We start from the raw sequence: 16,134 nt of genomic DNA on the forward strand, positions 1-16,134 counted from the left end.
AACGATTAATTTTAATTTTAAAAATTTAACCAACTTATAAGTTTAGTTAAACATCCCCTTAGTTGATCGTGCTCTACTTCTAATATAATTCGAAGCTTTGAATTATATACTTATGAGCCATCTCTACGATCATTCATTGAAAATCCAGCATGAAGCTGACAGGATTATTGGTGAAATGCCTACTGAAAGTAGTTGTTTGTAGTGTAATTCCTTGTAAAGTAAGTTTGACATATACCACTTGAATGAAGAGGTTTTGTAATGCGGGTTCAATTGATAATTGTAAATTATGCAGAGCATATTACATGATCGATGAATTACAGCTGTTTGAATGGATCCATGATTTGGGTTATACAAGTATGAAGCATATGAAATCAGATATCGTATAAGGACATCTCCAACCCAATGCCAAAACATCAAAATAGTGTGAAAAATGTGCTCTAATTCAATGTCAAACATCACATTAAATTGATGTAAGTAAATAGTTTTACGTCAAGTTTCACATTAAATTGATCTAAGTGAACAATATCACGCCAAATTTGGCGTGAACTGTTTACTTACACCAATTTGGTGTGGCACTGTTTATATACTATAAAATATATTTTATTTTCTTATTTTTATTATTTGTATTTATGTTAATTTGATTATTATTTATATTAATATTTATAATAATAAATTCATAATAATTATAGAATTTAAAAAATGATAGTAATGTTGATGCACTGATTGAGAATTAGATGGAAGTGTCAACTCCCGAAGTTGAAATTATCGTAGATGAAAATGTCCGATTTCAAAATTTTCTTGCTCGTCATAAACAAATCAAGGATATAAAGGTTCACTATGCTCTTTAAAATGCATTAATTGATCATTTATGGGAAAAATGTATTAAATCGAAAAATTAAATTACTAGTAATATGAAATTTTACTTTTGTTTTGTTGTTGTCTTTTTTTTTTTGTAGTATTTTATATTAAATGTAATGTTTTTCTATATTAAATAAATATAATTTTTAAAGTAATTATTATTTAATAAAAATATTATTTTTAATATTTAATTAATATATATATAAATAATTAATAAAATAGATTAATGGTTGATTATTAATAAAAAGAAAAAATATATTTTAAGAAATATTCCTGTGTAATATTTGATACAATTATTAGAGTTATTACAGAAAAAGCACAATAATTTAGTGTAAAACTTGCACGATTTGATGTTTGTGATGGGTGATGGTCTAAAAGATTATAATGTCATTTCATTTATACGGTTTCTTTCAAATAAAAATAATTTCAATTTGAAATTGTTATGAGTACGACAAAAGAATCAATTAATTAATATTAGATGCAAGAACCATAACACGCACGTGCCAGTCCCTGCGTCAACTTAACGCAAACTCAGATATTTATATATATCCAAATCCTCACCCTACAAATACCTAATCCAACGGCCTAAAGAGACAGCTTTAATAAAGCTGACTTTTTTAGCAAACCCTAGTACCCTACATAGTACACAACTCTCCAGTCTTTAAAGCTGACTATAAATATCCAAAACCCAATCAATCACCATTCCCCCTCTCCTCTCTTCTTTGAAATTGTTAATTTAATTTTAACTTGACAACTCGCTGAATCATGTCGGACGAGGAGCACCACTTCGAGTCTAAGGCTGACGCCGGCGCTTCCAAGACCTACCCGCAGCAGGCTGGCACCATCCGCAAGAACGGATACATCGTCATAAAAAACCGTCCCTGCAAGGTCCTTTTCTTTCTGATCTGGAGTTATGTCGTTTATTTTAGATCTGTTGTTGGACGTTACTTGTGTGTAGTTTATTTTATTTGTAATTTTTGTAAATTCGGTTGGATTTGCTATTTTTGTGTGTGCTGGAGATCTGTGTTTGTTTCTTAGGTTTCACTTATTTTGGTTATTTGTTTAGATTTCGATGTGACGTTACATCTTGGTAAATTATTTAATTAGTTTAGAAAGGTCGAACTAAGATCTGAAAATATATTCCACGGCATATTACCACTCGGTAGTGAAATCTAGCAAGTTTTGAAGATCTATAACGGGAAAAAAAGTTAATTTGATAGTGATCGTATAATCTTGTAAAAGCAAAGACTGAAACCTCAAGTGAAAATTCGGTTTAAGTTTTGTTTCTGGAAAAAATGGGATTGCTCAAATATGTGATTGTTCTTTGCAGGTTGTGGAGGTTTCTACTTCCAAAACTGGAAAGCACGGTCATGCTAAGTGTCACTTTGTTGGAATTGATATCTTCAATGGGAAGAAGCTTGAAGATATTGTTCCCTCCTCCCACAACTGTGATGTATTCACTTCGCTTTTGTTCTTAGTTTTATGCAATTTCATTCTTTTTTTTTTTAAAGCCGAATGAGAGTAATGTGTTTTTCGTATTTTACAGGTTCCACATGTTAATCGTACTGACTACCAGCTGATTGATATCTCTGAGGATGGCTTTGTATGATTTTATTTTATTTTATAATGTTTAGTTGATTGTCTTTGTGGTTTAGGATTAAGGATTAATCTGATGCTTTTCTAATTACAGGTGAGTCTTCTGACTGAAAATGGTAATACTAAGGATGACCTGAGGCTTCCAACTGATGACAGTCTGCTCACACAGGTTAGCTAACTTAGTTTCTTATAAACATTTGTTATTGCTATGGGTTTGAGAATTTTGAATTGTTATGCATGGTATTTCGAAGCAGTTTCTGAGTTATGCAAAATGTCCTCTAGTATCTTTTGGTTATTTACTGGATCGGTGCTGTTTAATAGCTTTAAATAAACCCAAGAGATAATTAAAAAAAAAAAAAAAAAAGTAAACCTTGACTTTGATTCCATGGGCAAACTTGAATTGTCAAGTGGGTTAGTTACTTGGATTTTGAAGAATGATAGCGGTAGCTATCATTATTCTGCAATTTTCTAGGTGTTCCCATTTGCTATAGAGATTTTCATTAATTATGTTGTGTTGTTGGATTCGTTTGCAGATCAAGGCTGGATTTGAAGAAGGGAAAGATCTTGTTGTGAGTGTGATGTCTGCTATGGGAGAGGAGCAGATTTGTGCCCTGAAGGACATTGGTCCCAAAAACTGACCTTGGTTGTTTGACGTGAAATGCTGAAGACCGTAGAACAAAAGATGGAGGATAAGATAGTGTAGCTTATTGGGGTTGGGGTTTATGGTTTTGAGATGAAGGGATCATCTGCTAAAAGATCATGCTTGACTAGTTGTGGCCTCTTATAAGATGACTCTTGCCATTTGTTAATTGGCATTTATAGACTATATATTTTTGTTGTGTTTGATTGCTGCACTGCTTGAAAGTTGAACTGTGGTTCTTGGTGTGGAGAAGTAATATCCGCCAGCATGCAAGACTGTATATACACTTCTAAGCACCTTTTTAAGTTTGGATTTGCAATTTACACTTATTCCCATTTTCTGATTTCGTTATAAGCATATTCCATTTCTAGTTTATCTAATTTTCATCACTAGTCTTATCTGTGAGGCAACAATTTGATGTCTCGCTTCTGGGCAAGGTCAAGACTCCTGAGGTTCATATTTGGATTTATTATAAAAGTTTAAGTCTTCGTATTTACTCATCTGGTTTGGTTTAGCAACTTGTTCCTAAAATTTCGAAGTGATATTCTATTAAACACACCTTTAACTTTTTCTGACTTGTACTGATGATTCGACATTCTATTCTATCTGCTTTTATGTATGTTATCTTTTCTTTATTCAACAAGGATAAGGTCGTGATAAATAAATTGTTTTAAAATTTAAATTATAAAATAAGATAATTTTATAATAGATTATGGTAGTTTTAAATAGACCTGGCAAACGGGCGGGCCGCGTGGTTACAGGCGGGGTAATTACGGATAAAAAAATTTTACGGGTTTGAAAATGCATGAGCTGTATCCGTTCGTGCGGTTCGACCCGTGGGTCACCCACAAAAAACAAAATCATATGAGAGGAGGACAATATGTAGGTTTTATATTTGCGTGAAAGGTCCATCATTAAGTCAAAGAGCCTGTTATAATTAAGTACTTGTTCAGGGGAGAGGTGGCGTGATATTTTTCAGTCTTAACTCTTATGAGGCGATTTTTTGGCATGGAATCTGAGGAAAAAGGTGGCAGAGATTAGTGCTACTGCTAAAGCTGTCGCTGTGAGAGGGATGAAATAGGAGGAAAACTCATTTATGACCACGAAAGACTTGCATTAAAATAATAATGGTTGCGTTTGTTTTATTATTCTTTATCTTATTTTTAAAGTACATATTTATTTAATTATTTGAGAAATATTATTATATTTTTTTAATTATTTTTAAATATTTTAAGTTTATTAATTTAATTAAACACTTCTGAAAAAAAGTTTAAAAATTAACAAAAATATTCCTACCCACCTATAGTTGTCAGATTTCGATAACCAGCATTGGTAATTGCCAAAATCCGTCACAACGGCGTAGAAACGACTGAAATTAGTTGGTAATTCACCGATCTAGCATTTTCCGGTCAAATATACAATGGATCTAACCGAAAAAAGTCATATCAACGCATAACCGACTAGATTCGACCGGTCTGCATCGTAAGCTATTTTTCGGACAGATTCCAACGGCGGTGACCAGAATTTGGCATTGTGGTGGGTGAGGGTATTTTTGTCATTTTACAAAAATTTTATATATTGAGGTGTTTAGTTAAATTAGCAAACCTAAGAGATTTTTTTTATAAATTTTTAAATTTTACCTCGTAATACTCACCCTATTCAACTACCCAATATTATTTTCAAAATCATATCCAAAATAACAAAACAAACCACCCATATTATTAACCCCACTCCAAGAAATAATTATTACTAAAATTTTTAAACTTATCAACCAAAAATCGATTAAAAACATAAAACCTTAACTTTACTGGGACTGATAATCAGCAAAAAAATCCGATATCGAAGTGAGAGAAGTTTTTTTATAGAGAAGACCAGAAGTTCAAATGGTGGTGAGAGAGAATTTTCGCAACTGGAATCGAATTTAAATAGTAACAGAATATAAACTTTAAATGGAAAAAAGGTATTTTGAAACTTTTTTTAGTAGGAGAGTGTCGTTAAAGCAAACCTTAGGTGGGAAAAAGTAGTTTACTCTTCAAAAGAGGATCCAAATCTTGGGCAAACTGCCCGATAGTAGCAGTTGTAGCATCAGGCATTTCAACGTTTAAGAATATCAGAAACGTAACATAACTTGCTTAATCAGTTTCATGAGACATTAAAAATCATTGCATTAGGAAAAGTGATAACTTACAACCATAACAAGTTTCCCAAAAATACTCATCCGTTGTCGCATCAATGGTCAGCCGCTTTGTGTTCCAAACCTATGTATGAAAGAGTCAATTTTGTGTTTTTGGTAATTAAATCTTGACATCCAGTAAGACATAATGTCCATTATGTTATTTATCTTGGGATAAAACTCAATTACTTCCAATGTTCAGAAATAAAATCCCAACCATTCGTCTATTGCCCCTTCTATTTCAAAAAACGGATAACTGTCCCAAGCCAGTCATCGGGTATATTGCCCCTTAATTCTCCTCTAAGAGCCCTCAAAGAGTGGCTTGTAGCTGCCTGTAAAGACTTAAATATCTCAGTACTGCAAAATCTAAATTTAATACGATAGCAGAACCTGAGTTAAATAGGAACATGGCCCTGGAAGTTACTACTACCTGTACAATGTAGACATCGATTCCAAGTTTTGCGATCATTGCAGCTTCAGATATCTTGGCCTCCATCCCCCCAGTTGTATCATGGGCTGCCACCGTAAAATCGACTGTTTGACAGGTGAAAACTTTTATCAGCTGGCTGTCTGGTCTGAAAACCAGAAACAAAGTCTACTGCCTATTAAGAAAAGCATATATCTTCCCAAGAAAACAAGATGAATAGTGTTCACATCTATGTTCAATAAAATATGTTGGAACCACTAAGACATCGACATAAACATGGTTAACAAACTGGAATTATGAGTGTATATGGTCTCGATTGAAGTGACAATAGATATAGAATCACATTTATGATCATGACGGACAAGTAAGCTGCTAGTCTGATCTGAACACGGATCTTTTAAACTCTTTGGACATTTTATGCTCGAGATATCATAAAATAGTTACAGTTAACCCCCTTGTCGTTAGCTGTGTTTAGGAATAGAGCTGAAGAAGTGGTAGGGAAGAAACAGGGCATATCCAAGTGGAATGCCACTAAAATCAGATACTACAGGAAACCAAAACTCAATAGAACTATGGCCATTTCAAGGCAATCGGTTTTGTTCTCTTTTCTGTTGCAATTTACAGAAAAAATGAATGCATCCTTTGAAGCCATTACAGTAAATGGAGCACCCTAACCACATGGGTTATTTTTTATCTTTAATTATTTTTTCATCAAGTTAAGAAAATGAAAATAAACTGAAAATATTGCAAAATGGTTGACCCACCAGGAGTCTATGTAGCTTTATAAAATTTATAGATAAAGTAGATGCCATAATCACATTATACCACAAAAGGCCCGTCACTAACCTTGCTTATTAATGTCTTGAAGCACTGGTTTCATGACAGACCAGCTTCCATCTTCAGCCACAGCTGTGAAACATGAAAAGTGTCATTTCCATCTAAATAAATTAATACGGCCATACATATACAAACATCTAGGGCCTTTAATGACTGCTTACCAATTTCTCTCAAAAGGACTGCATTAAGTTCTGTCGGTGGGCGGTCATATACGCCCGAAACATCTGTCTTCAAAACTAATTGAGCGGACAACATTAATTGAAAGAAGTTTCAGATCTCTCATAATTACAAAGAAATATCAAATATACACTCGAAGAATTTGACCATCCATATTTTGTTTCTCATGCATTTGCATTTGATTCTCCTATCTGTACAGATTTCATTGAGGGGTAAGGCTCATTATGTTTCCAATGACTAGGAGTGTTTTTCTCTTTTCTTCATTTTATAAATTTCCTTCAAACTATCAAGGTTTGACAATAAATTAAATAAATGAATTTAACCATCCATGAGTAATATATAAATCTGATTGTACATAATATTTGTATCAATCACAAGACTATCCAAGATACAAAATGCATAAAAGTAATTACTTCGTCAATAAAGGATACAAGAAAAACAACATATTCAGGCTTCAAATCTGCTGCAAGTTGTCGTATAATAACATCTCCACTCAATATGGTGCATCCCTGATATAAATAACAAAAGAAATAAAAATGTCAATGCAATGGAAAAAACCAAGATGCTAACTAACTTTCAGAGGGATCAAACCTGTAAGTTGTCATGTACTGCATCCCCATGTAGAACCTACAAGGCAGATCACAATCAACATTAACTCTACCATTTCCAAGGAAATTTATGTTCTGAATCTATTATTTGCTCCCTTATCATCCAGGTCAAAATATCTCTCCATACAGAACCGATAAAAGAAAAATTGCATACTTTCCCAACACCACTATAGCATGCCATTAACATACTTAAGAGAATTTTTTTCAGCTTGTGTGGAACAGTTATCTTTTTTTTTTTTTTTTTCCCTCTTCAAGTGATTGTATGCAAATAGAGAAATAGTATGAGGGATACCCACAAGTTCTACTGTTAAAAATGAGAATGTGATGTCACTAATCTGCTTCAAACATGAGTACTTGCGAATCTAGTTTCTTGATAAAAGATGTATTGGAAAGATGTTATCCAACTTCAAATGGTTTAAGTTGCCAGCACAGAAGTAAACAAACTAACAGATCTCATTGGTGGTTGAATATGTATATATCCACAAAATAATTTCAAGGTTCAAATAATAAACAGGTATATTTGGAAAGAAAATAAAGATAACAAAAATAAGATAACATATAAAACAATAAAATTTAAACTTACAGGTACAAATCCAGATTTAATTGCATTGTCCACCACTGACAAATCAGTTGAGGCTATCTGGGAAAATACAAGAATCTAACCTTAGAAAGGATCAATGCTCCATAAGAAAGGAATAGAAGAGGAAAATAGAATAAGTTCCCATAATTGAAGCAAAAAATCTAACAAATAAAGTCCTGATGGATGCTTCTAACATTTCTCCCAGAGGTTGACCATCCACATGAAAATGGAGACATCCCAACAGACGGAATACCCTCTGTTCAAGAAAAGAAAAAGACTTCATTAGACTATTGTAGCCGGACAATGCACATTGCTAACACCAGTTCTACCAAAGCTTCAAAGATTGTATGAAATTTTCTTAGACATATCTGTATTTCCAGGCAATAAAAGCTTTGATATGTATTAGTGCAGAATATAAATTACACTATGGAAAACATCAAGCATGATGTGAATTTTTGTCCGCAACACAAATAGACTGTTGCATAGACTTAACGAACTCAAAGGAGCACCACAAAATAAAGAGAACACTGGATATTTTAATACCATTGACATCATAATGTATAGATTACTACCTCTGGCTAGTGCTCTAACAATCTCAAGATTCAGAGTTGTAACCTGAAACACAACAAACCAAAACAAAATGATACAATCACTTGAAGAGAAAAAAATATATAAATAAAGGATCACTGTTTCACACAAGCTCAGAAGAGAACAAAAAAAAAAAAAAAAAAAAATTCTAAATGATCGATGAACAAATTTAGGCAAATATAAACATACGGAAATGCGAGTGGCAACAAAACCAGCCTTCACAAGGGGTTGGTCCAATCCTCCTTTGTGAACCCCAGACTTGCTAGCCTGAAAGTGCCCAAAAGAACCTAAAACAAACATCATCAAAAATATAATCACATAAAATTTTGAATCAAAATTTTATTGCCTTTAAAAATCTAACAATATCAAGTAAAGAATTGAAATGTAATTTAAGAAACCTGCTCCATGAACAACAACAAACTTGTGAGAATCCACACTAAGCTGATCTTCAAACTCATGTACATTGCAAGAAACATCTGAAATTCCAGGCCTCTTGCTCCAATCCATTCCAACAACCTTTCCAGAAGGGATCATAGATTGCCTCAACTGTGAACAAACTACCTCAAGATTCTGTCCATTAATTTGCTCTAATTCATTTTTGCAAGTGATTGCTGCTCCTCCTATTGTATGAATTGAATAACATTTACTCATTAAAAAAGAAACAAAATATAAAATTATAAATAGAAATTAAAGTGTGTAAAGAAGACGGAGACAAACAGACCGAGTTTGACGATGCAACGTATTGGTTTGGTTGGATTGTGTTGGTGCTTCGTTTGGTTGCTTGCTTCCATTCAGCTTCTAGCTTCTGGATACGTTGATTAATCTCTTCTCTCTGTTTGTCCAAATTTTGAGATTTTGCTTGGAGTGAGCGGATGCATAGCAAAATTACTCAACTGTGCGAGTATGAGTGACAATAACTCGAATCTCTGAGTCAACCCGGCTGGAATTAAACGTGCAAATTATCTCGTCATTATGGAAATTGGAAAGTGTTATTCCTATGAAGTGAAATTTGACGTTTCTTCTATGAAATTTTTAGTTTCTACAGTATTGGGCCTTATAGTTATGGCTTCCCAACAACTAACAATGTCTTCTTCACCCATAAGGATAATGGAATAGGTTTGTCCTAAGCACCCACACCAAATTTACTAACCACCCCGTCTTTAGTTCAACGGGAACAATAATTTTAAATGAGTAGTGATTTTGAACCCACTTATTTGATCAGTTCAGTTATCCTTACTTAAAGGGTAAATATGTAATAAAACATATTGACAAATAGTACTTGGTTAAAGGGTCGGTGTACTTAGCAAATATTAACTATTTTTGTTTCCTACTTCAATTTATTAATGATGATTACCTCCCATATATATTACCTTCAATTGAATTAAATCTTTCTTTTGGTAGATGACATTTTGACTTATATCATGTTATGCTTAAAAAATCACGCTGATGTCAGCTCAATAAATGTATTTTTGTACTAGTTGTCAAGCTCATATCTCTTAAAAAATATTCATACCAACCTTATCTCATTTCAAGAGATGAATGGACGAGAGTCTTTCATATGTCAAGACAACTTGCAAAACACTCATTACATTGACCTCAAAAGTGTATAAATTGACACTTCTCTTCCCGAAAAGGGAGGTCTCGGCATATGAGAGCTAGACATAGATTTGAGTTCAATCATTTCTCTCTATAAACACTGTATTTCTTCATTGTTGTATGTCTTATAGGCAAAATCATAGAAATAGTCAGAGATCAATAAAATAACAGTGAATATAGAATTTACTTTAAGCATCGGAACCACTATAAAAACCTCTCTTGTCAGTCTAGTATTTATGTTTTCTGCAACATATATAATCTCAGCTCCATATTCAAATCTCATGGATATATCACGTGTAATTTCTAAGACTATCTTAACACTTTGTACATGCAAGTCGTTGATGTCTAAAATAGTGGCAACGCCTTATAAATAGTGGCAATGCGGTTGCGAGTGGTGGTGAAAGAGGATAAACGGCAGTGGTGCGGTTGATATTGGGAAAAAAACAAATAAAAAAGGAAGAGGATGAGAAGAGAAGAAGGAAAGAGGAAGAAGACTAAGGATGAGAAAGGATTTTTGATTCAATATAATCATTTTTTTTTTTTTTTCTAACTTAGGTTAACTGAAGTATTTTAATTAATATAATTAATAATTATTAAACATTTAATAAAATACTGATGTGAAAAGTAATGATGTGGCAAGTGATGTAGCTTGCCATGTCAGTCACTTTGCATAAATATTTTTATAACAATCTTGTAAGATTAGCATTTCTTTAAAATAAAAGAGACTATGATCAAATTGGTGGGGCCGGCTAAAAATCATTTCCCTTTTAAAAATCACTTTCAAAATTAATAACAAGTATTTTTCTAAAGTGAATTGATGCAGTCCTCGTCGTTCCAACGAAATTGAACAACAATATGAAATGCAAATGGAGAGGTAGTTGGGTTGTTGCGAAGCCTGCCTTTGTCATTTGACAAGTTATTTTCAAACGTTGGTTTATGTTGATGTTTGATTTTGGATATCAATAATTTGTATGTATAAAGTGTTAAGAGAATTTTATAAATTATACGTAATAGATCCATGAGATTTGAATATGGAGCTGAGATTATATATGTTGCAGAAAACATAAATAATAGACTGACAAGAGGGGTTTTTATAGTGGTTCGGATGCTTAAAGTAAATCCTACATTCACTGTTATTTTATTGATCTCTGACTATTTTTATGATTTTACCTATAAGACATATAAAGATGAAGAAATACAGTGTTTACAGAGAGAAATGATTCAACTCAAATCTATACCTAGCTCTCATATGCTCAGGCCCCCCTTTTCGGGAAGAGAAGTGCCAATTTATACACCTTTGAGGTCAATGTAATAAGTGTTTTGCAAGTTGTCTTGAGACATGGAAGACTCTCGTCCATTCATCTCTTGAAATGAGATAAGGTTGGTATGAATATCTTTGAAGAGGTATGAGCTTGGCAGCTAGTACAAAAAGACATTTATTGAGCTGACATAAGCGTGACTTTTTAGGAGACGTGCGAATCGCGCTTCAGAAACTAAGGTCTTTGATCTGAAGGCTAGCATTCTTGAACTGTCGAACTATTCCTGGCCACGATCGAGTGTTGAGAGCTAGGAGCTGATCGCGATCTGGGAGCTAGAAATTGATCACGATTTGATAGGAGCTTGACCTGAGAGCATAACGAGCTCAATCTGAGAGATCGACCTGGGAGCATAACGAGCTCTACTGAGAGCATAATAGCTCGACCTGAGAGCAAACGAGCTCGACCTGGAGCATAACGAGCTCGACCTGAGGGCATAACGAGCTCGACTTGAGATCAAGAGATCAACGATCTGGCCACGCGATTTGAAGTAAAGATTAGCGATCAAAAGCCGAGGATCAGAACAATCTGAGCATGCGATACGATCTGGGGTGATCTGAACGCGTGATTTCAACAATCTTGAACGCACGATTTGAAGCTAAAAATTAGCGATCTAAAGCTGAAGATCAGTGATCTGAGCGTGCGATCAATGATCTGGCCACACGATCGGAGAACTTTGAGCATGTTTGAGACCTACATGGGCCACCAAACTGTTGACGCTTGTTTTGGACATCAACGACTCGCACATGAATTCATTTTTGCAAGTGATTGCTGCTCCTCCTATTGTATGAATTGAATAACATTTACTCATTAAAAAAGAAACAAAATATAAAATTATAAATAGAAATTAAAGTGTGTAAAGAAGACGGAGACAAACAGACCGAGTTTGACGATGCAACGTATTGGTTTGGTTGGATTGTGTTGGTGCTTCGTTTGGTTGCTTGCTTCCATTCAGCTTCTAGCTTCTGGATACGTTGATTAATCTCTTCTCTCTGTTTGTCCAAATTTTGAGATTTTGCTTGGAGTGAGCGGATGCATAGCAAAATTACTCAACTGTGCGAGTATGAGTGACAATAACTCGAATCTCTGAGTCAACCCGGCTGGAATTAAACGTGCAAATTATCTCGTCATTATGGAAATTGGAAAGTGTTATTCCTATGAAGTGAAATTTGACGTTTCTTCTATGAAATTTTTAGTTTCTACAGTATTGGGCCTTATAGTTATGGCTTCCCAACAACTAACAATGTCTTCTTCACCCATAAGGATAATGGAATAGGTTTGTCCTAAGCACCCACACCAAATTTACTAACCACCCCGTCTTTAGTTCAACGGGAACAATAATTTTAAATGAGTAGTGATTTTGAACCCACTTATTTGATCAGTTCAGTTATCCTTACTTAAAGGGTAAATATGTAATAAAACATATTGACAAATAGTACTTGGTTAAAGGGTCGGTGTACTTAGCAAATATTAACTATTTTTGTTTCCTACTTCAATTTATTAATGATGATTACCTCCCATATATATTACCTTCAATTGAATTAAATCTTTCTTTTGGTAGATGACATTTTGACTTATATCATGTTATGCTTAAAAAATCACGCTGATGTCAGCTCAATAAATGTATTTTTGTACTAGTTGTCAAGCTCATATCTCTTAAAAAATATTCATACCAACCTTATCTCATTTCAAGAGATGAATGGACGAGAGTCTTTCATATGTCAAGACAACTTGCAAAACACTCATTACATTGACCTCAAAAGTGTATAAATTGACACTTCTCTTCCCGAAAAGGGAGGTCTCGGCATATGAGAGCTAGACATAGATTTGAGTTCAATCATTTCTCTCTATAAACACTGTATTTCTTCATTGTTGTATGTCTTATAGGCAAAATCATAGAAATAGTCAGAGATCAATAAAATAACAGTGAATATAGAATTTACTTTAAGCATCGGAACCACTATAAAAACCTCTCTTGTCAGTCTAGTATTTATGTTTTCTGCAACATATATAATCTCAGCTCCATATTCAAATCTCATGGATATATCACGTGTAATTTCTAAGACTATCTTAACACTTTGTACATGCAAGTCGTTGATGTCTAAAATAGTGGCAACGCCTTATAAATAGTGGCAATGCGGTTGCGAGTGGTGGTGAAAGAGGATAAACGGCAGTGGTGCGGTTGATATTGGGAAAAAAACAAATAAAAAAGGAAGAGGATGAGAAGAGAAGAAGGAAAGAGGAAGAAGACTAAGGATGAGAAAGGATTTTTGATTCAATATAATCATTTTTTTTTTTTTTTCTAACTTAGGTTAACTGAAGTATTTTAATTAATATAATTAATAATTATTAAACATTTAATAAAATACTGATGTGAAAAGTAATGATGTGGCAAGTGATGTAGCTTGCCATGTCAGTCACTTTGCATAAATATTTTTATAACAATCTTGTAAGATTAGCATTTCTTTAAAATAAAAGAGACTATGATCAAATTGGTGGGGCCGGCTAAAAATCATTTCCCTTTTAAAAATCACTTTCAAAATTAATAACAAGTATTTTTCTAAAGTGAATTGATGCAGTCCTCGTCGTTCCAACGAAATTGAACAACAATATGAAATGCAAATGGAGAGGTAGTTGGGTTGTTGCGAAGCCTGCCTTTGTCATTTGACAAGTTATTTTCAAACGTTGGTTTATGTTGATGTTTGATTTTGGATATCAATAATTTGTATGTATAAAGTGTTAAGAGAATTTTATAAATTATACGTAATAGATCCATGAGATTTGAATATGGAGCTGAGATTATATATGTTGCAGAAAACATAAATAATAGACTGACAAGAGGGGTTTTTATAGTGGTTCGGATGCTTAAAGTAAATCCTACATTCACTGTTATTTTATTGATCTCTGACTATTTTTATGATTTTACCTATAAGACATATAAAGATGAAGAAATACAGTGTTTACAGAGAGAAATGATTCAACTCAAATCTATACCTAGCTCTCATATGCTCAGGCCCCCCTTTTCGGGAAGAGAAGTGCCAATTTATACACCTTTGAGGTCAATGTAATAAGTGTTTTGCAAGTTGTCTTGAGACATGGAAGACTCTCGTCCATTCATCTCTTGAAATGAGATAAGGTTGGTATGAATATCTTTGAAGAGGTATGAGCTTGGCAGCTAGTACAAAAAGACATTTATTGAGCTGACATAAGCGTGACTTTTTAGGCATAACAGAAGCCCCCCAGTTTTTGGAGTGCGTAATCGCGCTTCAGAAACTAAGGTCTTTGATCTGAATGGCTATGCATTCTTGAACTGTCGAACTATTCCTGGCACGATCGAGTGTTGAGAGCTAGGAGCTGATCGCGATCTGGGAGCTAGAAATTGATCACGATTTGATAGGAGCTTGACCTGAGAGCATAACGAGCTCAATCTGAGAGATCGACCTGGGAGCATAACGAGCTCTACCTGAGAGCATAACTAGCTCGACCTGAGAGCATAACGAGCTCGACCTGAGAGCATAACGAGCTCGACCTGAGGGCATAACGAGCTCGACTTGAGATCAAGAGATCAACGATCTGGCCACGCGATTTGAAGCTAAAGATTAGCGATCAAAAGCCGAGGATCAGAACAATCTGAGCATGCGATACGCGATCTGGGTGATCTGAACGCGTGATTTCAACAATCTTGAACGCACGATTTGAAGCTAAAAATTAGCGATCTAAAGCTGAAGATCAGTGATCTGAGCGTGCGATCAATGATCTGGCCACACGATCGGAGAACTTTGACGCATGTTTGAGACCTACATGGGCCACCAAACTGTTGACGCTTGATTTTGGACATCAACGACTCGCACATGCAAAGTGCTAAGAGAGTCTTAGAAATTACACGTGATGGATCCATGAGATTTGAATGTGGAGCTGAGATTATATATGTTGCAGAAAACATAAATAATAGACTGATGAGAGAAGTTTTTATAGTGGTTCGGATGCTTAAAGCAAATCCTATTGTTATTTTATTGATCTCTGACTATTTCTATGATTTTGCCCATAAGACATACACAGATGAAGAAATACAGTATTTACAGAGAGAAATGATTGATCTCAAACCTATGTCTAACTCTTATATGCCCAGCCCCCCTTTTCAAGAAGAGAAATGTCAACTTATACACCTTTGAGGCTAATGTAATGAGTGTTTTGCAAGTTGCAGTGACACATAGAAGACACTCGTCCATTCATCTCTTGAAATAAGATAGGGTTGGTATGAATATCTTTGAGGAGATATAGGTTTGACAGCTAATATAAAAAGACATTTATTGAGTTGATATAAGTGTGACTTTTTAGACATAACAGTTTAATTTCATAAATTAATGCTACAACCTGGAGCTTACTGATTTAAGCTTGTCGGTTAAATATGTTTTATCAGTTTTAAAGTTAGTTAATATTTAATAATTGATTATGTGGAGGTGGAAAGCATTGCTGGTCCATTGCACGTATACTATTGCATCGACTGACGAAATACATAACGCAAGTTAGGCCCAAAGGCTCCGTACTTAATCCGTTTGTTGAATTATTTTTTCCTTTCTTATTAATACTATTTTCAAAATACTCTATCTGTTTCCTTATTCTGAAAATATTATTATATTTTATTTAACTATTTTTAAATCTTCTAAGTTTATTAATTTAACTAAATATCTCCCAAAAAAAAGTTTAAAAATTCACAAAAAAAACCCTCACCTACCCA

At 34.0% G+C, this 16,134-nt stretch overlaps 2 protein-coding genes across 3 annotated transcripts; one reads left to right on the forward strand and one right to left on the reverse strand.

Moving 5' to 3' along the window:
• The first annotated feature begins 1,523 nt into the window (after nt 1–1,523).
• LOC116120594 (eukaryotic translation initiation factor 5A-like) lies at nt 1,524–3,469 on the forward strand. The gene is made up of 5 exons (XM_031406559.1): nt 1,524–1,746; nt 2,189–2,311; nt 2,405–2,461; nt 2,549–2,623; nt 2,988–3,469. The coding sequence occupies exons 1-5, from the start codon at nt 1,624–1,626 to the stop codon at nt 3,090–3,092; spliced, it is 483 nt and encodes a 160-aa protein (XP_031262419.1). The 5' UTR covers nt 1,524–1,623; the 3' UTR covers nt 3,093–3,469.
• A 1,770-nt stretch (nt 3,470–5,239) lies between these two features.
• Nucleotides 5,240–9,448, reverse strand: LOC116120596 (isopentenyl phosphate kinase-like). 2 transcript variants are annotated; one of them, XM_031406562.1, is made up of 12 exons: nt 9,206–9,448; nt 8,883–9,104; nt 8,674–8,771; nt 8,469–8,511; nt 8,091–8,152; nt 7,900–7,956; nt 7,300–7,335; nt 7,140–7,217; nt 6,693–6,759; nt 6,541–6,603; nt 5,698–5,801; nt 5,240–5,599 (listed from the first exon to the last, which is right to left on the reverse strand). In XM_031406562.1, the coding sequence occupies exons 1-12, from the start codon at nt 9,273–9,275 to the stop codon at nt 5,504–5,506; spliced, it is 996 nt and encodes a 331-aa protein (XP_031262422.1). In that variant the 5' UTR covers nt 9,276–9,448; the 3' UTR covers nt 5,240–5,503. The 2 variants fall into 2 exon arrangements, with proteins under 2 accessions (XP_031262422.1, XP_031262421.1); XM_031406561.1 differs by having other exon boundaries at nt 8,091–8,155.
• Between the last annotated feature and the right edge of the window lie 6,686 nt (nt 9,449–16,134).

This window comes from Pistacia vera, unplaced genomic scaffold, assembly GCF_008641045.1.
Source record: "Pistacia vera cultivar Batoury unplaced genomic scaffold, PisVer_v2 Contig94, whole genome shotgun sequence".
Lineage (NCBI taxonomy): Eukaryota > Viridiplantae > Streptophyta > Magnoliopsida > Sapindales > Anacardiaceae > Pistacia > Pistacia vera.

Coding starts and splice junctions, on each gene's coding strand:
- LOC116120594 (XM_031406559.1), top strand. CDS start 1,624: ATGTCGGACGAGGAGCACCACTTCGAGTCTAAGGCTGACGCCGGCGCT. Junction 1,747..2,188: donor TAAAAAACCGTCCCTGCAAG/GTCCTTTTCTTT, acceptor TGTTCTTTGCAG/GTTGTGGAGGTTTCTACTTC. Junction 2,312..2,404: donor CCTCCTCCCACAACTGTGAT/GTATTCACTTCG, acceptor CGTATTTTACAG/GTTCCACATGTTAATCGTAC.
- LOC116120596 (XM_031406561.1), bottom strand. CDS start 9,275: ATGGAAGCAAGCAACCAAACGAAGCACCAACACAATCCAACCAAACCA. Junction 7,218..7,299: donor CAGTACATGACAACTTACAG/GTTTGATCCCTC, acceptor TATTTATATCAG/GGATGCACCATATTGAGTGG. Junction 6,604..6,692: donor AGTCCTTTTGAGAGAAATTG/GTAAGCAGTCAT, acceptor CATGTTTCACAG/CTGTGGCTGAAGATGGAAGC.